Source organism: Penicillium hordei (assembly GCF_028827395.1).
Source record: "Penicillium hordei strain IBT 12815 chromosome Unknown utg000004l_segment0_segment0, whole genome shotgun sequence".
Classification (NCBI taxonomy): Eukaryota; Fungi; Ascomycota; class Eurotiomycetes; order Eurotiales; family Aspergillaceae; genus Penicillium; species Penicillium hordei.
Window position 1 is genome coordinate 2,112,721 of NW_026623145.1, and position 25,357 is coordinate 2,138,077.

The 25,357-nt window shown below is 47.7% G+C and overlaps 12 protein-coding genes across 12 annotated transcripts; 6 read left to right on the forward strand and 6 right to left on the reverse strand.

Annotated features, from left to right (window-relative positions):
• Nucleotides 1-220: 220 nt before the first annotated feature.
• Nucleotides 221-1,592, forward strand: N7537_008015 (4-hydroxyphenylpyruvate dioxygenase family protein; the record flags this gene model as incomplete). Its single annotated transcript, XM_056899070.1, has 3 exons — nt 221-894; nt 952-1,116; nt 1,208-1,592. The coding sequence occupies 3 exons, from the start codon at nt 221-223 to the stop codon at nt 1,590-1,592; spliced, it is 1,224 nt and encodes a 407-aa protein (XP_056751146.1).
• Nucleotides 1,593-2,133: 541 nt separating this feature from the next.
• On the forward strand, nt 2,134-2,645 carry N7537_008016 (Dabb family protein; the record flags this gene model as incomplete). The annotated part of the gene is made up of 3 exons (XM_056899071.1): nt 2,134-2,235; nt 2,289-2,306; nt 2,433-2,645. 3 exons carry the CDS (start codon nt 2,134-2,136, stop codon nt 2,643-2,645), a joined length of 333 nt encoding a protein of 110 aa, XP_056751147.1.
• A 492-nt stretch (nt 2,646-3,137) lies between these two features.
• On the reverse strand, nt 3,138-6,083 carry N7537_008017 (putative GTPase activating protein (Gyp5); the record flags this gene model as incomplete). The annotated part of the gene is made up of 4 exons (XM_056899072.1): nt 3,138-3,200; nt 3,258-4,199; nt 4,254-5,966; nt 6,039-6,083. The coding sequence occupies 4 exons, from the start codon at nt 6,081-6,083 to the stop codon at nt 3,138-3,140; spliced, it is 2,763 nt and encodes a 920-aa protein (XP_056751148.1).
• Nucleotides 6,084-6,551: 468 nt separating this feature from the next.
• Nucleotides 6,552-7,776, reverse strand: N7537_008018 (Rab geranylgeranyltransferase BET4; the record flags this gene model as incomplete). The annotated part of the gene is made up of 4 exons (XM_056899073.1): nt 6,552-6,916; nt 6,975-7,557; nt 7,608-7,715; nt 7,768-7,776. The coding sequence occupies 4 exons, from the start codon at nt 7,774-7,776 to the stop codon at nt 6,552-6,554; spliced, it is 1,065 nt and encodes a 354-aa protein (XP_056751149.1).
• A 318-nt stretch (nt 7,777-8,094) lies between these two features.
• N7537_008019 (WD40 repeat domain-containing protein) lies at nt 8,095-10,843 on the forward strand (the record flags this gene model as incomplete). Its single annotated transcript, XM_056899074.1, has 2 exons — nt 8,095-9,028; nt 9,201-10,843. The coding sequence occupies 2 exons, from the start codon at nt 8,095-8,097 to the stop codon at nt 10,841-10,843; spliced, it is 2,577 nt and encodes an 858-aa protein (XP_056751150.1).
• A 972-nt stretch (nt 10,844-11,815) lies between these two features.
• N7537_008020 (uncharacterized protein) lies at nt 11,816-12,265 on the reverse strand (the record flags this gene model as incomplete). Its single annotated transcript, XM_056899075.1, has 2 exons — nt 11,816-12,207; nt 12,247-12,265. The coding sequence occupies 2 exons, from the start codon at nt 12,263-12,265 to the stop codon at nt 11,816-11,818; spliced, it is 411 nt and encodes a 136-aa protein (XP_056751151.1).
• A 1,568-nt stretch (nt 12,266-13,833) lies between these two features.
• Nucleotides 13,834-14,554, reverse strand: N7537_008021 (GNAT family N-acetyltransferase; the record flags this gene model as incomplete). The annotated part of the gene is made up of 2 exons (XM_056899076.1): nt 13,834-14,440; nt 14,544-14,554. The coding sequence occupies 2 exons, from the start codon at nt 14,552-14,554 to the stop codon at nt 13,834-13,836; spliced, it is 618 nt and encodes a 205-aa protein (XP_056751152.1).
• A 2,169-nt stretch (nt 14,555-16,723) lies between these two features.
• Nucleotides 16,724-17,803, reverse strand: N7537_008022 (2,4,5-trihydroxytoluene oxygenase; the record flags this gene model as incomplete). Its single annotated transcript, XM_056899077.1, has 1 exon — nt 16,724-17,803. The coding sequence occupies one exon, from the start codon at nt 17,801-17,803 to the stop codon at nt 16,724-16,726; it is 1,080 nt and encodes a 359-aa protein (XP_056751153.1).
• A 671-nt stretch (nt 17,804-18,474) lies between these two features.
• On the forward strand, nt 18,475-19,555 carry N7537_008023 (fumarylacetoacetate hydrolase family protein; the record flags this gene model as incomplete). Its single annotated transcript, XM_056899078.1, has 5 exons — nt 18,475-18,639; nt 18,690-18,770; nt 18,823-18,936; nt 18,993-19,317; nt 19,380-19,555. The coding sequence occupies 5 exons, from the start codon at nt 18,475-18,477 to the stop codon at nt 19,553-19,555; spliced, it is 861 nt and encodes a 286-aa protein (XP_056751154.1).
• Nucleotides 19,556-20,372: 817 nt separating this feature from the next.
• Nucleotides 20,373-21,551, reverse strand: N7537_008024 (NAD(P)/FAD-dependent oxidoreductase; the record flags this gene model as incomplete). Its single annotated transcript, XM_056899079.1, has 1 exon — nt 20,373-21,551. The coding sequence occupies one exon, from the start codon at nt 21,549-21,551 to the stop codon at nt 20,373-20,375; it is 1,179 nt and encodes a 392-aa protein (XP_056751155.1).
• Nucleotides 21,552-22,043: 492 nt separating this feature from the next.
• On the forward strand, nt 22,044-23,458 carry N7537_008025 (FAD-dependent oxidoreductase; the record flags this gene model as incomplete). The annotated part of the gene is made up of 2 exons (XM_056899080.1): nt 22,044-22,345; nt 22,429-23,458. The coding sequence occupies 2 exons, from the start codon at nt 22,044-22,046 to the stop codon at nt 23,456-23,458; spliced, it is 1,332 nt and encodes a 443-aa protein (XP_056751156.1).
• A 676-nt stretch (nt 23,459-24,134) lies between these two features.
• On the forward strand, nt 24,135-25,108 carry N7537_008026 (SDR family oxidoreductase; the record flags this gene model as incomplete). Its single annotated transcript, XM_056899081.1, has 3 exons — nt 24,135-24,635; nt 24,686-24,973; nt 25,028-25,108. The coding sequence occupies 3 exons, from the start codon at nt 24,135-24,137 to the stop codon at nt 25,106-25,108; spliced, it is 870 nt and encodes a 289-aa protein (XP_056751157.1).
• Nucleotides 25,109-25,357: the final 249 nt, after the last annotated feature.

Sequence of the window (25,357 nt, forward strand, 5' to 3'; positions counted from 1 at the left end):
CTCATATGTTTAGCTAGATAGCCACCTCCCAAGTCTGAATAAGGATCCCCTCACCAGCATTTCATTCTTCTCCTCAACCCCGACCCAGCTGTCTTGAAAATCACTCATAAAATAACTTTACCGCAACTTATACCGGCGCCAAGGGCTGGCGGAAGGATGACACGCGTCTCGTTTCACGCATACACCGATGCTAGCGCAGCCACAATCAACAGCATTAACCATGACCGTCCCCGAAAATGAAGATATCTTTCCAGCGAAGATGGGGCCCGAATATGTCGGCTTCGATCACGTCCATTGGTATGTCGGCAACCCCAAACAAGCCGCCTCCTATTGGATCACTCGCATGGGCTTCCGCCCCATTGCATACCGCGGCCCGGAAACCGGCTCTCCCTATCTCGTGAGCTATGTTGTGGCCAACAGCAGCGCTAATTTCGTTCTTACGGGGCCAGTTTGTGGCCCGCCGAAGGAAGGTTCAGAAGACGGTCTCTTGCGCAAGGCTTCGAATTCTGAGCGGACGACGCTGGCTGAAATCCATAAGCACTTGACCATACATGGCGACGGGGTGAAGGATGTCGCATTCCGGATTGCGGGCGATATACAAACTGTATGGAAGCGGGCTGTAGGTAACGGTGCTCGCGCCATCACCGAGCCGCGAACGGTTGCTGTCGAGGGACATGGCTGGATCGTTTCTGCAACTGTTGGTACATACGGGGATACTGTACATTCTTTGGTGAATCGTGAACAGTATTCGGCGAGCGCTCCCTTCTTGCCGGGATATCGATTGCTCGATGGTGAAGATCCGATCACACAGCTTCTACCACCCATCAATCTTCTTGAGATTGATCACTGTGTCGGGAATCAGCCGTGGGGAGGAGTGGACAAGATTGTCCAATAGTGAGTAGAGTCCATGCCGTCCTTGTTGGAACTGTAGCTCTAACAAAGGAGCCTTAGTTATGAGGAATGCCTCGACTTCCATCGCTACTGGACAGTCGACGATAAAGATATGTGCAGCGAGTACTCAGCCATGCGATCAATTGTCATCGCTTCACCAAATGAAACTATCAAAATGCCCATGAATGAGCCCGCAGCCGGCAAAAAGAAATCACAGATTGAAGAGTACGCAACCCGCCCCTGTTCTTTTGTTCTTTCTTTCTTCTCTCCCATGTCCTCTACTCCCCCCACATACCGACCCTTCTAACCCTCACAGATTTGTCGACTACTACCACGGTGCCGGAGTGCAACACATAGCCTTCCGCACGCACGACATCATCGCTGCCGTAACGGGGCTCCAAGCGCGCGGTGTCCAGTTCCTCAGCGTACCAGCTACATACTACGCGGATCTGCGGAAACGCCTGACACAAGTGTCTTGGACGCTTGGAGCTGATGTAGACGTGCTCGAGCGGCTGAATATTTTGGTTGATTTTGACGAGCGTGGATACCTGCTTCAGATCTTCTCCAAGCATGTCGGGGATAGGCCGACAGTGTTTATAGAGGTCATTCAGCGGAATTCGTTTGATGGGTTTGGGGCTGGGAATTTCAAGAGTTTGTTCGAGGCTTTTGAAAGGGAGCAAGCTCTGCGTGGGAATCTGTGAGCACTAGTGGTTGCTTTGGGGATCTTGGAGCGTGGAATGATTGAATTGGTATGGGGGAGAAGCGCCATATCATATGAAATCTAAGGACGACTTTAGTTAAGCTTCTAAGCATCATAAGTGAAACTAATAAGTTCCTCTGTACTACAATATCCATCATTGGTGCCTATACAATACCTATAATAACCACCATCCTTGACTGTGTATCCCAATTCCGCACACCAAATACCCGAGCGGAAATAGTGCGCTCTCCAACACCAATTCCGCCCTAACAAAGAAACACTCTCAACTGACGAGATAGGTATGAAAGACATAGAATATATAGCAGGTATGGAATACAATCAAGGTCAACACTAATCAACTCAGCAAAAATCATAGATTGATTAAAATCATAAATCAACGGCTTTCCTCCGAATCCCGGCGGAAGTATCAACAATACCATATTATCCCCCACCTTAGCCCCGCTATATAAATCCATATAAAGTCCGCCCATAACCCCCGATATCCAATTCCCCGGCTCCTGACTCTCCATCCACTCAAAACAATGGCCCCTATCGAACGAATCACCCTCTTCAAGATCCCCAACGAGGCGGATCGCGCCCGCGTACTGGAGCAGTACAAGGTCCTCGCGAAGACCGCTACAAAAGTCAGTATTATCTCTTTTATACATCATACATCCACAATCCTATTCCTGTGCAGTCCGCATCGTTCAGCTACGTACGTTCATGTTGTACTACCTAGCCATTCGGAAGAGAACGGAAGGGAAAAGGACAGGGGTTGTCGGAACGAAACGCAATTGAGCGGTTATTAACGGGTGTTTTTTTTTTTTTTTTTCGTTTTTAGGACGGCAAGCCCTACATCGTCGCTGCTGCTGTTGGCAGTTCGATCCCCGATCCTCGCAATAAGGGGTACAACTTGTCTGTTAAGACGACATTTGCTTCGATGGACGATATGAAGTACTATGATAACGAGTGTGAGGCGCATAAGGCTCTCAAGGCTTGTGTTGGGCCTGTCAACGAGGATGTATTGACGACTTTCTATGAGAATATTTTGTAAAGAATCTTAAAATCTAGAGATATTGGGGTTTTCTGCATGTTTGAACTTCGTATAAAGAGAGTATAGAGTTAAGGTAGAGAGCTAGCACATGCAGAAGCTAGATCATAAGGCGAACAAAGTCCATTGATGATGTACATTGCATACGTCTAGTACGCCCTGCCCGAGGATCGGAGATAGACATACACACTAAAGCAAATATAATTCAACAAGTAGCAAAACACCGATGCCTTCCAAAAATGGCATGCTGAGAGCTTGGAGAAGGTCGTTAAAAAAAGGGGGGAGGAGGGCAAATCATAATATTGGCTCAAAACGGGGGAAAGCAGGCACGGGAGGGAAATCACGACAAAAGCAAATGACCCGGCCCATAAGCATGATGCAAATGCGCAGGATAGGACGTGATCGCAGATCCTCACTATCTCTTCCACGCATTCCAAATATACAGAACCGGATACTGCTATCCGGAGTTGAGGCGTAATAGAAACAACGGTGCGATCAGTCGAGGGCACGACGGAGGTCACTCCATTTCTGGCGGAGGTTCTCGTGGTTCTCGGAAATCTGTTTGAGTTCGTCAGTTTCAACGTCTAACGCTGAGCATTGAAGGAGAAATCTTACCTCCGCCCACTTCATCTTCGTGGCAACCAACTCCTTCTCCATGTCGGACATTGATTCTTCCATCGCACGGTTCTCGTTTTGTACCTCGATGTTCCGCTTCATTATCCGTTCCATTTCAAGGCGAAGCTTTTCCTCGACTTCGGCCGGCTGCTTGTCAACCACGTTCTTGAGTTCGCTGACCTGGAGTTCCAAAGCCTCTTTGAGGTCGCGCAGCTCCTCATTCTCGACCTTGACGTGAACCAGCTCGGAGGCCAATTGCACATGCTCTTTGTCTGATGCTTCGGCACGTTCCTCGAGAAGTCGGACACGCGCGCCTTGCGTGCCCACGGTGTGCCGCAGGTGTTCCAGCTCGACTTCACGCTCTTTCTCAGTTCGGGTCTTTTCCTCCCATTCGGCGGTGTACGTGGCAAGCATCTCGGACGTGAGGGGAATGGCGCAGGCGTCCTGCACCATGATATCGGATCGGTAGATCTCCTTATCGGAGGCACCGGAGCTTCCGAAGAAGCCTGACTCCAGGATCGACGAGGTAGATGGCTGCTTGTCGATGTAGGTGTCGAACAAACGCTCTTTCAAGAAAGTAGTGAGCACACTCATGTCTTTCATTTCAAGTAGCGCGTCTGCATTTCGTCGCATGATCGCAACACCGAATTTGAGGATGGTAGTTTCTAGTCCCTCTTCGAAGATCAGGTCGTAGATGCGAAGCACCAGTTGTAGCGGGAAACGGTAGGCGAACAGTGTCAAGAACCACTGGGTGGCGTAGAGCTGAGGAGGAACTCCACGGCGCCGGAGATGGCAGTAGAGAGCAGGTTCTAGGTCTTCTAGAAGTCGCTCGAATTGGTATAGACTACGGTGAAGCCCGGGCATATCCTGAATGAACATATCTCGTAGAGAGTACTTGTTCATCAGCTTGACCATCATGGCGAAAGCATCGACTTCATCCATCTGCGTAAAACGTTAGCCAATGAGCTCAGTCAGCTTGATCAAGGGTACACTCACGTTGAACAGCAATGGCATAGCAATAAAGTTCATGCCTTGCGCGTATCCAACTCCCGTATCATACAAGGCATATGCCTTGCACAGCCCAAAGAGGCTTTCTTGGCTGCCCTGAGAAACAAAGTATTTCGCGTAGCTAGTGCGAGCACCTAGGTCTCGCCTGATGACTTTCTCCAATTTTTGCAGCGCAACGGCATCTGTCTTTGCTTTCTTCAGACGCTCGGCCTCATTTGAGGCATTTTCCTTGGACAACTTATCTGCGTCTCCTTCGTAAGATGGACTAGGAGCAGCACTGCTAGACCGTGATACGGAACCCGAGTGGTGGGAGCGGACTGAAGAGCACGACGATGTGCTTTCAGTGCCATTTATTGTTCGTCCATCTTTGTCTTGTGCTGTGCCACGCGCCACGAGTTCTCGATAGATGTCCTCCATCTCAGCAGTCTGGCAATCCGCCAAGATTTGCCAAATCACTCCTCGGATCGTCTGAGGGATACCTCGTTTGATGGCAGCATTCAGTTCCTCTGAGCTTGCCAAGGCCTGGGGCCCATTGTTCACCAGGTGCTGCCACATCTCCCAGTCCACCGGGATTGAAGCATCAGCCACAGAACCCGTTCTCCCAGGAGCGACAATCGTCGATGGTGAAATGGCTCCTGATGCTGCCACGATGCCCTCCTCTCCTTCCTCTGGAATAATTGGGGGGCTAGCCCCAGACTGGCTGATGCTGGCCTGGCCTGATCGCACGCTCGTCTGATCGATCTCCGGTGCATGGCTCTCCTCGCGCAGACGCAGCATTTTGAACTGATCCTTCAAGCTATTTCGTCTCGGCTTCTTTGATCCGACGCTCGAGACATCATCGCCATCACGAGCAATCTGGTCTAGATTGCTGCCGAGAGTCGATACGGAGGTGGCAGTGTTGCGTCGGCTGGCAGAGTGGGGTGGGGATTTGATGTCCTTCGCAGTATTCGAGGTTGAGCTTCGAGAGAACCACGCAAAGGGACCACTCGGTTTTTTAGGAGGGGCTGGCTGGGGAACAGGTGAATTCTTGTTCACTGGAGGAGCCGCCCATGGGACTGAGGGCAGACCACCCGACAGACCCATCAGCCCAGCGCTTGCCGGAGGGGCGACATCGTCCTTGGGAGGCAACGGAGGCGGTTCTGGTTTGTCCCCTGTGCCCTGTGGCTTGTCCATCGGTTCGTCTTCCTTGCTGTTCATCAGGTTCACCTCGTCTAGTGAGGATGATGTTGATAAACGGTGGGATGTGAGTAGAGGCGACTTCTGGAGTGGACTCTGATCGTGATCTTCTTCGTTCTTCTCTACTTCTGTCTGCGTAACCTCGGACCCTTGCTCCGGCTTGTCACCCTGGGTGGGCTCATCGGTCGCGGTGTTCACCTCGTCGTTGGTGTCATAGTTATTTTCATCGTTGGTATCCGTTCCTTCGTCCTGCTTCTCCCCATTTCTCTTGTTCTTCTTATTTCTCTTGTTATTTTGTCCATCTTGCCCCTCGCCATCCTTGTCCTGCTCATCGACGGTCTCGGTCTTCTTCTCGTCCTGCGATTCAGAAGGGAACGGAGGTTTCTCCGTTGATTCCGGAGACATATGTGAGCCAATTGGAGGACTGTCGGTCAATGATCGGGTGGAAGTGGACTTGGGGATGGTGACGTTGAGGTTGTTGTTCTCCTGGATTTCGGGTGTTTCAAGGGCGTCGTCAAACGACTCCTATTCAGATGGCGATAAGCTCATGTCAAGGCAAGCTGATGATTTGGAAATATCTGGGTATTAACCACTTACCCCTTCGTATTCAGGACTGTGTTTAGGCGTAGACATGTCGGCCATAGCTGTTTCGATGACCTCACAACAATCAGAAGATCAAACACTCCATAGGATCGCAAGAAAGCAAAGGCTCAAAAGAGCTAAAGGGCAAAAATTTCAAGGGAGTGGAATTCGCGGAAAAGGAAAGGAAAAAAAAATGGAATGAGGAAGGAATTGAAGGGATTTGACGAGTTTCAAGTCGAATGGCCAGGTACACTCGCCGCTGATTGGCGCCTCAGGGCGGAACCGACAGGTCGGAGACGTTGGGAATGCATTTGCATACTTTACGATGTATACAGCATATGTCTAGAGGAGTATAATTAGCCGAATATTATGCATATATTATGTTTAGGACGTTTTAATAAGAATGCCTTAACGTGGTATTTTGGTTTCTCTAGGAATTCAATGTCTTATGGTGGCACTACATAGTGAGCAAAGGGGTAAACAAATAGTCCAATTTATATGCATAGATAGGTATGGAACTATTTATTGTCACAAAGTCTTCTCAAAATCAAGCCATCTTTCTCGTCGCAATGGATCCAGCTTCTTCAATTCTGAGAGCCAGCTCAGAATCTGATCCCGATCCTCAGAAGACAAGCTGCCTTCCACCTTGGATGCGAGAAGGGTGCACTCAATTAATGCCTGGTAGATGTATTTGCAGTCTTCAGCCCCATCCAGCATCTCCTTTACCTCTTCAATCTCATTTCTAATGTACTCCAGCCGGTCGGATGAGCTCAAATTGGGAGCCAGAGTTCGTTCGGCCATCGACGGGTCAAACACACTCATCAAATTTTGGTGATAGAACCAAAGTGACTGATCATAAGGATCAATAAATGCTTGATGAATGAGAGATAGTTCTAAAAAAAAACCCCAAATTAGCGTAAGGCTGACTCCGATAAGACCGGTTAGACCAACCATCATCCAACATTCTTCTCCGATCGTCATCGCTGGCAGATTGCTCATCCAAAAGGGATTGGATAAGCTTTGTCCGGTAATGCCACGCGGAGAAGTTGGAAAGATTGGCTCCAATCATCTTCTTAGCGTATTGGAATTCCTTCTGAGTCATACTTGTTGCTTCTTCAGCAGTGCCAAGCTCCTTCAAGGTCTCGACCACGAAGCGTCGATAACCCCACCCGTGGAAATTCCGGCTATCGAGAGCCAACATCTTGCCCACAAGGGCAAGTTCTTGCTGCCAGATTTGCTGGGCCTCGGAAAGGGGTAGTAGACGGCGAGCTTCATCCAGCAGCCACAAACGATAGTTCCAGATCCAGTAGCACTTGGGGAAGCTCCGGAGAAGGGGAATCAGGAAATGTAGATCGTTTATGATTAACTCTGTAATTGAATGGGAAGCAGTCTCATCATCCGAACCCCCTGCTTGGGAGAATTGATACTGCAGTACCTGCCGGCGGTAGTTCCAGGCTGTGTAGTATTCTGGATTGCTAGACAGCAACTCCGAGATCTTCTTCAATGTCTCGAGTGTGTACTCATGCTCAGCCACCTGCCATGTGTCAGGCTGTGTTTGTACGTGAGATATATAAGATGACCAACCCTTTTAGATACCGAACGCTCGAGATCCTTGTAATTTTCTATCTTCTGCAGCTCTTGCTGCCGTGCCTCGGTGGACTTCTCAACTGGTTTGTACCGTGGCACACCATGCTATCGCAATCGTCAGCCCCAGAACGGTACATCCACGGGGAGTTAATCTCACACTGGGCATTTTCACTTTTTGTTTGACAATAAGAAATAAGTAAAATGTGTTACCTAGGTTGCTTCGTTTTGATCAGATGCCCGCCAACTAGAATTATCCCATTGGTGCATGAGGCGGTGGAGTAGATTACGTAACATACCTGGCACATCCATGGATGTACTTATGGCTTCACGTGATCAGCACTCTTTCTACTTTGGGGACTTGTCTTTGCTTCATCGCCTTTTTCATCTTGCCGCTATGCCTTCAAAGAGAGGCCTCCTTATACACTCCTTTTCTTAGCTCTAGGCCATTACTGATAAACAGCTTATCGACCTGCATCCAGAAACAATGGTAGATATGCAACGTCACTCCTTCGAGGAAACCTCTACAGGAAGTCGCAAACATCCTTTGACTTCACACTCTCGATCCGAGTCTTCCAAGGGCAATGGACCTGTCCACCTGACTGAATTTGCAACAATCAACTTGCCATTCTTTGAAACACCTGCTTCTCAATCATTGTCAAAGCCCAAGGCCCAATCTGTTCTGACACCCATCCCTCGCTCCAAAGAAAATCGGGTGTCATCACCCAAAAGAGGTCGTAGCAGAGTGAGGAACAATGGGGATACAGCAGTATCAAGAAGTTCCTTCCGAAGTCCAATGTCGCCTGATAGATTCATCCCAAAGCGAGACTTCGTGGAACCAACATCAACAACCTTTCGTGTGGCCAAGCATCCACAGCGCCTTTCACCCCAGGAGAGAATATTTCGACGACTTCCTCCCGGGGATGATCCATTTTTACCCTCAATCCCGCGTAGGACTTATGTTGGCAACAGACCCCGGCAGCCAGCTCGATCCCAGCAGATCTCACACCAACGGCCTCGTCTAGTCACTGAAGGCAACATCACAGGCAACAACGCTACTCATGAATCTCTAAGACAGGTCAGCTCTGGTGCAGTTTGGAACGTGGGTGGGGCTTCTGCAGTCCTCGGTAGTTCCCTTATTGCAACCCCTGACGACACGCCGATCACGTCGACCAATGGATCATCAACTGCCCCAAAAGTCGTGGCTCGGTTCTTACCCAAGAAACCTCAATACAGTGAACAGGAAATCCATGAGTCAAGGCTTGCTCTGGCTTTGGGAATTGACCCAACGACTAGACAGCTCGGTACTACTTGTCTGCGGTATCTGGATGCTCCCCTCAATCCAACGTATCCAGACTTTGAACACCTCTCTCCATTTGAGTGGAAGGACAGTTCTTGGAAAAAATTTGAAAAAGAGCGTTGTAAGTGCAACTGTAGTTTGCAACAGCCACTCCCTGACTCCCTACTTTTGGAACAAATTTACCATTTACAGATAAAATATATATGATATTTCAATCCAGCTTTTGGAAATTGTGAGACTGGCGGTATCCACAGCCTTCTCCGGGGCATCAACTAACTCCGATTGTTTCCTAGGGCCCACATCCCCTGCAAGAAAAGAGATTGTTCCACCGAAGCCTTTTCGAATCCTTGATGCTCCCTTCCTTCGAGACGATTTTTACTGCAGTACTCTTGCATACTCAACAACGTCTGGGATACTGGCTGTGGGTCTGGGCCATCAAGTATATCTCTGGTCTGAAGGCCATGGAGTGGATTATCCCCCTTTTCCGGACCTACACCCCTCAAATTATGTGACCTCCCTCTCTTTTTCTTCTGATGATGGCGAGCGAAGCATTCTTGCAGTGGCCCGGCGATCTGGTCAGTTGTCTCTATGGAGCACATTCGAGAAGCAAGCCCGGTTCGAGATCAGTCATCCCAGTACCCTTACATGCGTGGCATTTAAGCCGAGAACGTCACGGCGACTTTCAGAACGGTTCATGCATGTATTAGTCAACGTGGAAGAGATTGTTGTCGGCGATGACTTTGGGAATATCTGGTACTATTCGGTCGAGTGGTCTGACCAAGAAGATCAAGCTAAGTGGAAATGGAACGGGTCCATGACGCTACTTGCCAAGATCTGTGCACACACTCAACAAATCTGTGGACTGGCCTGGTCACCCGATGACAAGTACCTTGCCACGGGCGGTAATGACAATGCCTGCCTTCTCTTCAAACTGGCTGAGATCGTTTCACCGCAGCATTTGAAGTATACGGTCCCATCCATTACGCCCCCTGGTTCCCCTAGCAGCATCAGTCTCGGTGTATTTCCATACCTTGCAATAGGCACCGCAAGAAGACGACTGTCTCTTAGACGGCCTGTTCTCCCATCATGGCTTGCTGCTCCGGTTAAGCCTCCGGCCACAGCCGCGCTTTTAAACCATGCAGGTACTCTGATTTCCGGTGGTGGGCGAACGATTCTGGTCCCATACGGCCGTCAGAAACATCGTTTGATGCACTCCGCTGCAGTCAAAGCAATTGCATTTGCGCCATGGCATTCATCCCTGCTCGCGACGGGGGGAGGTACCAACGACAAAGCTATCCACTTCTATCATACCCGGAGCGGAGCCTGTCTCGCAACCATCAATGTCTTTGCGCAGGTGACCAGTCTTATATGGAGCGAAACTCGACGTGAGATCGCCGCTACTTTCGGTTATGCACAGCCAGATCACCCATTTCGGATCGCCGTCTTTGCCTGGCCCAGCTGCGCACAGGTGGCCGTCGTTCCCTGGGGGCCCTATGGAAGCACCTGGGACGGCCCCGACACTCGAGTTAGCAACTTCGACTGCGGAAGAGCACTGTGGGCAGTACGGTATCCAGGGAAAGTCCCTCGTTTCTCGGGTGTACGCTCTAATAGACCGGACAGTCAGTCATCTTTATCGTCGTCAAACCAGAGTCGGTCTACAGAGCGAGGAGCCCCGAACCGGGGCCGCAAGGTCAGTAGCCGCAAGGTTGGTGCTCGGATGGTCGCTCCCAAGGAGAAAGAAGGTGGAATGTGGTGTACACGAACAAAGGAGGAAGGATGCATTATTGTCGCGTCTAGTGATCAAACTGTGAAGTTCCATGAGGTCTGGACTGGAAGAAGGACAAGTACTATCTCTGCTTGTGGACTCTTTGGGGGAAGCGACATTCTCGAGGGCCTGGAGGGCATTGAGAAGTCTGGCGTTGAAGTCATTCGTTAGTATTCTTTGTCTTCTTGGGTCTGAGTACTAGGTACTCTCACTATCATTAAAGGCTTATATTGTTATTAGTTTAGTGCTCCAAAGAGGGAGCCTGGGTAAGTTTATCATCCTTTGTTCTGATGAATTGAATTCTTGTTTTCTATAGTACAATCGAGCATTCATCTTCAGAATCGGAACTTGATTCGGAATCCTCTTCGAGATCCCATTTTCTTCGGATTCTGAAATCAGTCCATATCCAAAGCGCACTAAGGCTGCAGGATTGAACTGTGTATGGGAGCTCCGGTGTAGGCTATACCAGCTCTCGGCTAGTTTATTTTTAAATCATCACTGTGAACAAATTCTGTAAGGTAATTCCATAGTGAATCCGTCTTGTGTGAAAGGGCTAAAGCAACTTTCTTTTACACGGCAAGATCGTTCCTGTTTCAAGATAAGTAGGAAGAGCGATAGGAAAAATGACTTCATTTGTCCATATCTGAAGTATATATTTTGAGTTTTTGCTTTCGACGTTTAGAAGAAGGATCCAAACATAATTACACAGGAAGCGAATCTTACAAACACCACGGTCATATGAACCTGGGCTAAACACGTAGTGATACGAATGATATAGTGTGAAGAAAAATGGGTAAACGGGTCTCGCGACTAGACAGAAACAAGAACCTTTGGTCCACGGTAGCTTAAGTTTTGTATATCAAAACAGCTCATTTTCTCTTCACTTCAAACCGCACATGCTTTATATAGATCCCACTCAATTTTGTATGTGTCCAACTCTCTTCCACAATATGCCCAAGAATTTCACAGCGAACAATACTTTGAAAAAACCGTTCATACCATATTGGCAGTTTTTTGTGTTTCCAACTCTCTCAATAAACTCAATGTCGTAGACAACTAGAAAACCCAAGATCCAGGGCCGATGATATGTCGTATGAATTAAGGCCCTAGGCCCTTTCACACATTGACAGCTTTTGTATTTCATCAAGCCATCCTCCAATTCACCTCAGAAATGTATGTCTTTGGAATAAGATGGAGGAAGAGATACTCCCTTTGAGCAGACGGGACAACACCCCGTTCAGTCCTCTCACCAGCCAATTTCCGCCATGTTTCCAGTTTTCTCCAGCTAACACGTTTCGTTCGCTGGTGCCGATTACATGGAATAGCGACCTCGAAAAAGCGGACATTGGTGTGTCCGCTCTTTGAGCCACGTCTCGCCTCCCTGGCCTCCCACTCTTTGCTCTTTGCGGTTTTGATGAAAGGCTTTCCTGAAGCAATTTGCTTTCCTAGAATCCTTTTCTTATCCTTCGTTCTCGGGTCCGTTTCAACCCATTCTCTCTTTGCTGCCAGTATACCCTGGCTTCCAAACTGGTGACCTGATTGATCGGACGTCCAGAAATATGAACGAAACATACCCTGACTTCCCTGTGCCATTCTGTCGAACAGAAGTATATGAAGGTCAGATGAAAGATACAAGGAAATATGAAGAGAAGATAGTTGGAACGATTAAGGAGAAGGAAAGAGACCCTATTTATGCTCTATGGTGCGCAATTGGAGCGGGGCACAAATGAAATTGTTTGCTTCCAAATTAGGAAATGGGTGTAATGCAAGAATACCTAACGTCGTGTTGATTCGTTGGCAATGACGACCACAGTTTCACAGAGAAGTCACCAGATCAACTCTGCATGGAGCGTTGTATGGATCGAGGAGTCTGACTACATGATAACTACATCTATGCTCATCTATGCTCATCTGTGCTCATCTGTGCTCATCTGTGCTCATCTGTGCTCATCCGGGCGGCCAATAGGGGTTGGCCTACTGTGTTTGGCTTGCATATGGGGGCGAAGTGCAGGTAAATCCCTGCCATCTGGGGGATGTTGAGACTTGGCAGCCTCAAAACAGGATGGAGGAATGTCCGTTTAAATCGGCATTGGGAGCGTAGATTATTTAGAAAACCGAAAACTGATGACAAGAAACATGATCTTACACACTTCTTTCCTCAGTCTTCCTGGGGCCTTGTAATGTTGGGCTTGCATGATACATTGGATCTTATACTCTTATACTATCGAGAGCAACCCTGAACTCTAGCACTTCCCAGCTGCTTGGAATTGCTTTTTTTTTAAACTTGATCTCCTCGGCACAAGATCTTTTGTATAAGTTAGAGCTAAGTCAATCAACGAAAATTCTGAGAAGGATAGTGTGCCCCTACCGACACAGGAATATGACATATCTTGGCCCAAGCTCCTGGGAACACTGATGGGTAGTGCAGCTAATATCGGAGTAGGTGAAAACTAGGAGGCAACGTGAGAATAGAAGAAGCCAAATAGCTTGAGGTAGGACAACGAGATAAGCGATCAGACTACTTCGTAAGAAGCTCAGGGTCGCATAGTAGGCTCTTTACCATTTAAATTATTATATAGATACATATACAACCGGCTAACTATGTCTCCAGTCAATATACCGTGGATATTGAAGGCGACAACCAGAGTGAAATAAGTCGGAAAGTGAGTAGAGGTAACAACGAGTGCATATTCGAATCTGAATATGTTCCACAGTTCCAATACGTTTAACTAACTAGTCACAATCTTTGCCATAAATTCGAGGTGATGGGTAGATGACGTAGTGGGATATACCAGCGTCGGCCACTTGTTGATACTTAACAATATCGGTGGCTCTTTTGATATTCACTGCTAGATGGAGATTGTCTTTGGCAGACAAAACAGTAGCAAACACAAATAAGAGTTAGCATGTGGAGAATGTCATAAACTGGCTGGAGACATTTTTATATTGGCCGGGGAGCATACTAGCCTGACGTATTGCTTCGGCTTAGGTGTTTAGCTCTGTACCCTTTCAAGGCACACGAATATCTTGAACGGTAGAGTATTGTCATAGCTTAAGCATCAATAATTACCAGCATATACAGCAGAAATTTCGTTTATAGGTTGCGAATTACTGCTTGAAGGTGGAGCTATACAGATTAGCCACACTATGAAGTAATATCTCTATTCTCCCTTCACCTCATGTAATTGCTGAGCAAGCACTTGACCAGGCCAGCCACTTTCGAGACTAAAGCTGTCGGATCGCTTAAATCCTTGGGACTCATAGTATTGGACCAATTTGCCGTCGCCACCTGCATAGCAATCCACCCGTAGTAATGCGACTCCAGCCTCGTTGGCAAGATTACGCGCATGTTGCAAAAGGCGTTTGCCAACTCCTTTCCCAGCCCATTGTCGATCTGTAACTACCAATCGCACGTAAAGCTCAGGCTCAGAGACAGGTGGTATATGAGACGCCCTCTCTCCAATAGCAAGTGCTCCTATGATAGTCCGTGGAGCTCCTCCATTCATACCGTTGGAGTGTTGATTTTGGCCCATTGGCGTGCCATCAGCGACCTTGATAGCGAGCCAAATACCAAGCCCAGTTGTTGCGTATTCTTCGAGTTGCTTAGTGCGTTGTGGAATCTCTGAAAATGATGTTGCTCCCCACTGCCTGGTTTCGCCACGCGATACCAGCCATTTAACCGTGGCATCTAGGATATTAAGGACCACTGGAACGTCGTCCACTCTTGCACGTACAATAGCAATCTCATCAGATCCATTGTGAATAGTACTTGCAAAAATTTAGTGAATATTGGTGAATGGGGTTTCACTTTTGTTCTTCGTCTTCTCATCTGGCTCTTGGGTGGATTGGCCCTTCAAAGAATAGCACTTACTTTGAAACCATTTGTCTGACCACAGATATTGATTTGAAGAGAGGTAGTCATCTAATGGCCACAATACTCTAATTGATGTGAGGGTTTGGGGACAATCTGAACAAGGCATCACCCTATTCTCATACAAATATTCTACTTCACTACGCTGAGTTTGGTCCCTCAATCTGACTCACTTTTGGAACATGTGTCCAAATGTTATTGGCTAAACATACTTGTCTGGAGCCGTAGCGTGCTGGGGCTGACCTTAGGGCACAGTGACAGAAAGCTGGTGTACGAACAATGCATGGTATGGATGACCGATGTTGACAACTCAAACTAAAAATGACAAAACACGCTATTTCAACAATCTATGCGGACATCGATGACTAACTGTAATATACACTTTTGTATGATATGCCTGGTACCATGTATTCGGGCTTGGTATTCGTCGGTTTCTATTGGCTGGGAGTATTACATCTTTCCCACCTCACAATTTTCAATAATATTTGAATATAAAAACGATTTTGGAACCTGGAGCGTATGATATTTCTATTCATAATGAAATTATTTCCATCTGGGGGTTGTGGTGTTGTGGTCACTTGCCACAATTTGCCCGTTAGACGGTTCCAGACCTAATCAATAGACAACCGGGAATGTGAAATATCATCTAGTACAGGATTGTGTCTAGAGATGGTGTGGAAATCATAAGATGCACGAGCTGAATGGACTTTGCCTGCCAGAATAGGCTTCAGTCCATACCCAAAGTTCATAAAGCACTGGATCCCATATGCAAGAGAGAGAATGGTCAGGATTAAGGATACAAATGCGAAAAGCAGTATCATATCCTTGGTAGATGTTCTGGCAAGAAGGCTGCTTCCATAGAGTACAACAATCCGGGAAAGGAGGTACGTGATCATGGCCAAATGACAGATTTGTTTCTGTTAGCGTGGCTTGGGAATTAATATTCGAGAGGGCAAATAGGGCTGTTACTTACAATCACTAACATCATCAGTGGTTTATGTTCTTTGCGGACAAAATATACACCAAAGATCATTACAAATGTTAGCGCTGGTGGGACTGACATGGTTAGGCCAAATTCTGGCTCGATGAAGTGGACGTCGATCAAGCCATATTGCAGAATGAAGCAGATGATGAAGAAGGCATGTAACTTAACGAAAACCACATAAATCTATAATTAATTAGCAGCTATATAAACAAGTAAACGCCATGCACTTACTTCATAGGCGAGATGTCGAGCTCTTGTGCGTGAATCACCCTGCACACTTCGGTAGATTGACCAGGCATACTGTTTGTGTAACTAACACCCAGATTCCGAGGGTGCAAAGCCCCATAAAGATCGGAATTGCAAGTTGAGGGCCTTGGATTTGCGGCCAGATATTTCTACTGATGTCCACCAGTGACTCATCATTCATGGCCCGTTGCTCAGGCATGGTTCTGCAGAATCCCTTCATGGCCGGATACTGCATGGCTGCGAAGGCCACGGCAAAAACATTACTGACGCAGATCGCGAACAGTAGGATGTTGTTCTTGTGACGCATAGCGTTGACAGAGAGTGAAAATTCATAGGTGCAGGCGAACCATATGATTGCCGCGTCAATGGGAACAATGTACGAGGGGGTGACTTGAATGGCCGTTGAGCGCATCCATAGTTGCCATTCCACAAGGATAAAGCTGGGTCTTGTTAGACGAGTCGCTGGCTTCTACCGAGGCTGAGACTCACATTTCAATGGCGAAGATTATGATCGCCTAGGCAGCCATCAGCCCACCGAAGATCCATTCATTCGTGCTTCTGGATGTATACATGTTCAACCTCTGGAACATGCAGACGTCACATGTAGGTAATGAAGAGTTTGAAATTCCACTTAGCATAAAATGTCTTGGTAGGGTTTGTCGGATACTAAGCCGAGTACATGGTGGAGACAGGGTATTTTACCCAGAAAATCAATGTGACACTTGGTACCAAGCATACCATACAAAAGTGCATAATACAGTTAGTCATCGATATCCGTATAGATTGTTGAAATAGCGGATTTTTGTCACTTCAGCTAGAGTTCTCAATATCGGTTATCCATACCATACGTTGTTCGTACCACAGATTTCTGTCACTATCCAATAGAATCCATGCGATCCTTACAGAGCATAAGTCACGTGGCTTTTAACCAAAAAAAAAAACAAATCTGTCAGTTCGCTTTGTTGTCTCCGAAGTCCTTAGGTAAGTCAGGACCCCACACAGACAACGGCCCAACCGGTTCTCTGCGTGTCGGATTATTCCGATTCACCACATCCCCATCGGCATAATGTTCAATTTTGAACTGGGAGCTGTCGTACCAGTAATCAAAAATCTGGCTCCCTAGGATGTGCCTTCCCACTCCCCAGACGCTTTTCCATCCCTTCTTAGCAAGGTAGTGATGTCCCATCAACTGTGTATCAAAATCGGCCACCTCGAACGAAGTGTGGTGAACGTATGTTTCGCGAACCGTCGGCGAAGCGCGCTGCAGGAAGAGCGTATGATGATCCGTATACTCCTCGCCTAAATCAAGATGCATGAACGTCATGACGTCCATCTGAGGAAACTGCGGAAGATTTAGGATGTCGGAATGGACGAAATTGAAGTTGCCGGTGTAGAACTCCAACTCTGTTTCGAACTCCTTGCACACGTATCCGTAGTGGCCAAGCTTGTGCACCAGAGCAGGACCATCATGGTATCTCTGGAACTGCCCTTTCCGGGGCTTTTCAAAGGGCGTATTGAATGGACCCTGAGAGTCGTGTGTCGCCGTGGGTAAATGCTTCTCGTTCAGCTCGCGCTCGGTCTGGCCGTATACCACATAAAAGTAGGTCCCATTGGGGCGCGCAAACGTGATCATCTCGCCGCCACCGGGAGCGTCGTCTAATGTTTGGCGTTCAACTCCCGGTACCTGTGCGGCCTTATTGAAATTTTCCTCGTCTTTTGCGATAAAGGCAGCCCCAATGAACCGTGATCTCCGTGTGGAGCTCTGAGAAGCCACATAGACGTAGGGGTCTCTGCCATATCCGCGGTAGTAGATGGTCTTCCCCTTTCGCTCTGCCTCCATGAAGCCGAAATCTTTGGCAAATCTGTCGAACGCTTCCAGATCATAGTGCTCAAAGTAGACATGCGCGATGCGGCTCAGCTGAACCTTGTACGGGCCATTCTGCACAGTTGGAATGATCGATGGCGGCAGTATCCAGTTCTGCCATTTATTGGGGAGAAGCGTAATCAAGTCAAGCATCCAAAGAGACATTTTTCGCCCTTTCTCTGCCTGTAATTGGTGTTTTCCAATGTTTCTGGTCTGCGTTTCGAGTTGCAGGGCTGGATGGACGAATAGTAACAAGTGGATTGGTATTAAAAAGTAGCTCAAAAGTTCGGGGAGCCGTACCGTATCTCGTTCTTTAAAAGAACTGCGGAGTGTGTATATTTGTATATAGGCTCTCTCTTTACAGTATGACTCGGTCCTTTACATCAGGCATTCGGAAGATCCATGGCACATTTAGCGGAGGATCTTCGGTCCAGGTATTATGTGGCGGCGATCAACAGTAAGGTCATTTTCCCACTATATCTGAGCATATTTCGGAGTATACTGTATCACAGCCGACATAGGTCTCGCTCGGGCTCTAATTAGCGTTGTGAAAAATCAAAATCAATCTTTGAGTCTTGGTGGACACCCCCAAGATGATCCAATTGTCCCTTCCTGTCTGCTTTACCTCAAGTGGATGATCATCCGCGGAGTAACTTTGGTGGTAGCCACATATCCCCAGATTCCCAGGGGGGAAGTGGCTTTGTTGCCTACTTACAATATCGAACCGGGCAGATAAAAGGTTACTTCTAATCATCATTCAATAATTTGTCCTGCTGGAAATCCGCCTTTGTCCATCTTACTTGTCCTCAGAATCGTCGTTTTTCCGTCCATTTACAATGGCTACTTTCCAATATCTTTTCCAATTCGAGACAGAACATCAGGAGAGATTTTTCGCAAAATGTGACTCAACAGAGCCCGTCATTGGGGCATCGGTCACAGCCTACCCGACCTTTGAAGATTTGGTGGAAAACAGAAATCCGAGAACAGAGACCGTAGCAAAGGTATGACGACCGGATACTTTCAACTCAGAAGCTGACGTGATTTTTGATAGCTACTCCCACCCCTTCCCCAAATGGGACTTCCAATTTACTGTGTCGGACTCAATTACAGGAGCCATGCAAAAGAAGCCAGTGTATGCTACTCAATCTTTACCAGCTAGCCACTTGTTCTCTAACCCCAGACAGATCAATGTCCCAGCCAATCCCCCAGTATGGACCAAACCTGCCGCAGCACTATCAGCTCCAAATGAAAGTATCCCAGTCAGTCGATTTTGTGCCTCGCATCTTCCCGACTGGGAAGTAAGTTTGACCACGCAGACCGAGGATACGGATTGGAATTGACGAAGAATTGATAGGGTGAACTAGTATTCATCACGGCGCGCCAGTGCCGGGATGTTACACCGGAGGAAGCCTCATCCTATATCCTTGGGTACACAGTAGGCAACGACCTTTCTTGCCGCTTTTTTCAACTCCCTGAACAGTCCGGTGGCCAGTTTTTCTACGCAAAGGCCTTCGACAAATTTGCTCCAATAGGACCGGTCCTTGTGAGCCCGGATATCTTCAAGAGGAACGCAACGGCCACTTTGGTAACCCGCATCAACGGAGAAGTGAAGCAAAATACTATCATTGAAAAGGATATGATATTTACCCCAGAACGGGTGCTGAGTTGGATGAGTCAAAGTAAGTCTGATGCTGATTCCCTTTGTTGTCTCAGCTTGCCGGGTTTTTGACATGGATTGTAGGCACCACTATACCGGCACACACGGTGGTGATGACCGGAACACCGGCGGGAGTTGGAATTTTTCAGAAGCCACGTCAACTTCTCAAAGACGGAGACAAGATCGAAGTGGAGATCTCTGGATTGGGCACACTGAAGAATCAGGTCAGATTTGAGAAGGGACAAGATTCCATAATGTGAGAATTTCCTACTTCGCCCGGGCCGGCATTCCGAGTGATGAGACTGAATGCTGATTTAGATCTCGTTGAATTGGTCCCATAGATCACTAGCTTGGAAGCTAGTGAAAGCAAGACTCTGGTATAGGTTTAGCCTTTGGCTGATATGATCCCTTCTGTGTTTGTACTATTAGCTGTTTGAAATTTTTATTTCTCTTAACAATCTAGAGGGTTTGATGCTCGTTAGGTGATCGACACCCAAGATTCTCTAAAAGTCGCGAGTTCTGGAAGAGTAGAAAGGCTGTCCTGAAGCTAACCAATCAATACCCTATCGTTTTGACTGGGACTGAATTTACTGAGACTAAATTCGATTCGTCTGAGCAATCCCTCGTGAGCGCCGCTTCTTGAGTATTCGGTCCAATAATAGCCGTCTCGACGTTGGCAGAATCTTGGGGCGAGAGATGATCTAAAAGGGCAATATCGGATACGCAAGTGATCTTTTGGGCTTCACGAAAAAGATAAATTTACCGAAAGTTTAGTACGCCAGTTTCCTGCAGGAGAAAAGCGACTTTGGTGCTTTATTTCAAGAACTTACATAGACCGGACAATCAAATTACTCGGAGCTAATCAAAAGTGGGTATTTCTCGACCTGATGCCATAGTCAATTTGATTCCCCTTTGGCTTTAGCCCTTCACGACCAGCCGCAGCTATTTCCTATATGGTAAGATCGACTTTGAATAATCTCTTCGCGGAGGAACTCTGGTACATCCTGGCGGTCAAACATTTCAATTAAATGTAACGTAGAACTCATTGTGTAAAAAGATAAATTTTAGCATCACCCATTACTGCATCTTGCCTCGCAGAAACTTCGGCGCTTCATATGTCAAGAAATCCTTGCCCTTGAAGTACCACACAAGACAACCCCAGAGTGTCCATCCGCCTAGGTGTCCCGTACCCGTCGACTGTCCCACAGGGACGACCATCATCTTGGTCTGAGCTTCGGCAGAGTATGTCGCAAGGCGAGTGTCCTTCGCGATACTTCCGGCAATATTAGACGCAACGGTCGCTCCTTGGAGTGAGACTCGGGAGAGAAGTCGATACGGATGGCAGGTGATGTCTCCGACTGCGTAAGTGTCACTGCGGCTGATCTTGTCTTCCACGACTCTGAGGTGTTCATCTACATTAACCCAGCCGCCATGGGTTAAGAAGCCTTTCGGGATGAACTCATTGTTTGGAATTACCCCTGTTGTAGAGATATATTCATCTGCCACGATGGTTTGACCGGTGGACAGTGTTACCATCCAGCTCTTCGTTTCGTGATCCTGTTCCACTTGATCGACTGTGATGTTTTTCAGTATTTCAACCCCCTTACGTCGTAGAAGTGACTCGGCGGTTCTTTGCACAGTCTCCGTCGCTCCTCCCAACAATAAGGAGGTCTTTGAGACCAGAGTGATGATCTTTTTTGGGCCTGATGCTTCGGCCAGTTCTCCTGCAAGTTCGACTCCCAGTGGACCTGCACCGCCAATAACAACTCTCGTGGCAACCTGGAGCTTCTTCTGCGCCTCGGAAATGGCTTTGTTGGTATCTTCAAATCCAGTCACCTTGAAAGGAAGTTTCAGACTACCCTGTCCAAGTGTAGCTGGTGTTGTGCTACCAGATGCAATTACCAGATAATCGAATCCAACTGAAATATCGTCGCTCTTTGTGGAGAAACTTTCACCTGTAGTGACTAGCACTGACTTGTTGGAATAATCAATTTTGGTGACAAGTCCCTGAACGAAAGTGAAGGTGCCACTGGGATATTCCCTAAAGGCTTCACGGATGTTGAGGAGGTATTTGCTCGACGGTAAACTCTGGGGCTTGACGAGAAATCTGGGTGTCGCGATGTTGAAGTAATATTCTTCCGATGGATTGATGAGTGTGATTGATGCATTGGGTGCCTGTCGGAGTAGTTTATGGCTGACTCCTAGGCCTGCATGGGAGCCTCCAATGACAATCACGGAAACAGGTTTGGATGACATTTTTCGTGGAGGGTCGTTTATTCGGACATCAGGAAGTGAGTAAGGTCTGTGAAGATAATATATATTCGCGCCTCGGCAGCGAGGTGTGACAGCTTTGCGGTCCGTCAAGGAGATCCTCTGGGTGACTTCAATATTTAGAGTCTGGAGGAACTAGTACCTCGGTTCAATCGCTACTTCAGATCTCAATTAGATGAAATATCCATGTGGCCCCAGCGCGGGGGAACTTTCGGAGGAACTTCTTTGGGAAATCCCATTTTCTTGTAGTGGGCCTTAAAGGGCACGACACGATGGCACTACTCCGGTTGCAAAAATTACTTTCACTGTTTGAGGGCCTCTTCAATACAAGACTACCGTGCGTCCCTTGGCTTGATCGGCGTATCAAACGACTTCGGAGAAGCAGCTACTGTGTATACAAAGTATTGAACCACCCCTCCCTTTTTGAACAAACAAATGATCTGATTCATTGACTATCACAGAACCCATAGACACGAGATGAGTAACCGGAACAATGCGTTCAAGGTGATAGTTGTGGGCGGAGGCCCGGTAGGACTCGCAGTTGCCCATGCCCTTCACCTGGCTGGCATTGACTTCCTGGTCCTGGAGCGCAGGCCTGCCATTGTGGAAGACAAAGGTGCCAGCCTCATCGTTCATCCTCACACCTTACGGGTTTTGCATCAATTCGGTGTTCTAGAGAAGTTGCTACCGCGGGGTGCCGAGCTGCATCACCATCTGTCGTTTACTGCCGAAGGACACGTTTTTAAGGAGGGTACTCAATATGCCCAAATACGCGAGAAGTGAGTCCAATCCGTTCATCATGCGCCCTTCTCTTTACCACCAGTATCGATTTCCCTCTCACATATATGCTGACCAAGATCAGCCATGGTTGTGGACCGGTTGCCTTCCACCGTGCCGAATTAATCGAGACTATGTACAAGTGTCTACCGCCTGTTGCGAGAGAAAAAGTCTTAACGGACAAGAAATTAGTCGACATCAAAATGAAGCCGGATGGGGTGAAAGTGACCTGCGCAGATGGCAGCGCTTTTGAAGGATCGATCATTATCGGTGCCGACGGCGTCCACAGCAAAACTCGCCAGTTAATGCGCACACTCGCTCTTAAGACAAACCCCACACGATCCTGGGACTCCGAGCAACCCTATACAGCAACCTACCAGCTGCTATACGGTTCATTTCCCTCATCCTCTGCATCAGGTTTCGGGTATGACATCCAGGCTAAGGACAAGGCTATCATGTACTTCAGCAGTCCGGACCGCGGATGGTTTTTCTTGTATAAGAGGCTACCGAAACCTACACAAGAGCGCACGAATTACACCAACAAGGACGTCGAGTCCGTGGCCAATGAGTTTTTGGAGTTTCCCCTGACAAAGACCGTGAAGGTGAAAGATGTCTGGCCACGGATGTTAGGGGCGGGTCTAACCAACCTGGAAGAGGGAATCGTCCAACACTGGAGTCTAGGAAGAGTTGTGCTTGTAGGTGATGCATGTCATAAGATGACTACGCATCTGGGGCTTGGATTCAACAATGGTGTTCAAGATGTGGTCGTACTCTGCAACAGTCTTCGGAAGGCAATCAATGCAGCTCCTAACGGAAACCCAAGCTCCAGTGGCCTCACAGAGACTTTTGAGAAGTACAAGGCAACTCGAATGAGCTCCGAATGCTCACTCAAGGGCGATGTTTGGAAATCTGGGTTTGAGACCCGTATGCACGCCTGGCACAATACATGGTACTACATTCTATCTCGGTATTTAGTTCTTCCTCACTGGACGGAGGGCGTGGTCATGCGGTACATTATGGCGCCTGAGTTTCGCAAAGGACAGATTTTGGATTTTGTTTCAAAGGAAGAGCCGATGAAAGGTTTGATCAGCTGGTTGTATCCAATGAAGGCTTAGAATGGACAGCTAGCTATTCAGCCCTAAAAGGCTACTAGTGTATATCTACAATTTGTGAGACTTCTTCAGAGCAAAGTGATTCGATATGTATTGAATGTTCATTCTGGGTACTTGATTAGGGTTCGCCCCGCTACGCCAAAGCCTGACAAGACTATTCAATAGATGGTGGTAAAAGGCCCCTCCGACGATGTCACCTATCTTCCGTGAAAGCTTCAAACAAAACTACAAATTATATCGGATGACTTTAGGCTCTTGGGTATTGGATGCCAGAGCGTCAAGGAAGATCCATCGAGCCTGGGGGGCTTCCTTGTCCTGGCCCTTGGCTTTGGAATGCAGTACATGCTACACATAGTGGTCTCGAATAGAATATTGCCAGCGAGTTCAAGTGAGCTATCGTCACCTGGGAAGCTGTGTCACATTCACCTATCGGAGGATCTTTGGTGGATGGTTCCATTTTTGGGGATAACTATTCCGAGTTTGTGATAGTCTGTGAGTTCAACGTTAATATTGAATAGAATACTAGAATAACCTCGGGGAGATTTGTCACTGAAAATATGGGCAAAGTTCACGGCTGTCAACCTGGCTCATCTAGTAGGTGGTGATTTCACTTAAATCCAGGATCCGCCTACACAATACCATATTGACAGCAACTTGATTTTTTTGTTTCGTCTTCCTCATGTCACAAACGGCTTCTTTTGCGCTCGTCACTGGCTGTAGCAGTGGGATCGGAAAAGAGCTCGCGATCGCATTTGCGGACAGGGGAGTTACGGTTCTCGCCACAGCACGACGCGCCAAATCACTCAGCGAACTAACAAACAAGTACGACAACATCGAAGCTTTTGCCCTTGAACTCGGCAACCTGGAAAGTATCAATCAGCTAAAGGATGCTGTAGCTAAGCGCACCTGTGGCCGCTTGGATTTTCTAATCAACAATGCTGGGACACACTACGCATCAACAGCAGTGGATATGCAGATAGAAGAGGTCATCAAGCTGTTTGAAGTGAACCTGTTCGCTATCATGCGCCTTTGCCAGGTCTTCGTGCCGCTTCTTCGTCGCTCCTCTCGCGGGCGAATTGTGCATATTGGAAGCGTGACGCGAGACATACCGGTCGTATGGCAAGGGCCGTATAATGCATCTAAAGCTGCTCTTAGCCAGTATTCCAAGACGCTTCGACTAGTGAGTACGTCATGCATTGCCCTTCCCGCATTTATCTAACCGATGACTAGGAGGTGAAGCCGTTCGGTATAGAGGTGATCGAGATTGTGACCGGGTTCGTGCAGAGCAACATTCTTCACCATGGACTACACGCCCCGGAGACATCTCTCTACCTTCCAATCAAGAGTACTGTTGAGAAGATCAAGTACCAAGGCAATAAAAATGGCATGTCGCCCGAAGCTTATGCTAAATCTGTGGTCGCAAAGTTGACGCGGCCACAGGTCAGCCCTGAGATACGGGAAGGAGCTCGAGCGCGCACTCTCGGCTTGCTTGCTACACTCCTACCACTACGGCTACTGGTAAACCATTCGTTCCATCGGCGAAAGACAGGACTAACAAGGACAAATACACAGAACTGGACCTTCTACCGAAAGTTCAAACTCGACCTTGTAAAAGCTCGATTGGACGATGAACAGCAGAATAATGCCGGATGACACAATGAGGTTACCTTCGCACATCAGCAGCCTAAATATGCTTGAAATATGATTAACTTGTGAATCTGCCGCACGCCTAAACTTGGAGGTTTCCAGAAAAGCCTAGAATCAGAGGGCTTACTCTTTTTGGTTGGGGGTATATTCCTAACTGAATAACTACGTAGACGCCATATAAAAACATTGTGCGACCAGTTGACGTCTCAAATCTCTTGTGAGATTGTATTCCCTCACTTCCGTGATGAACTTCGG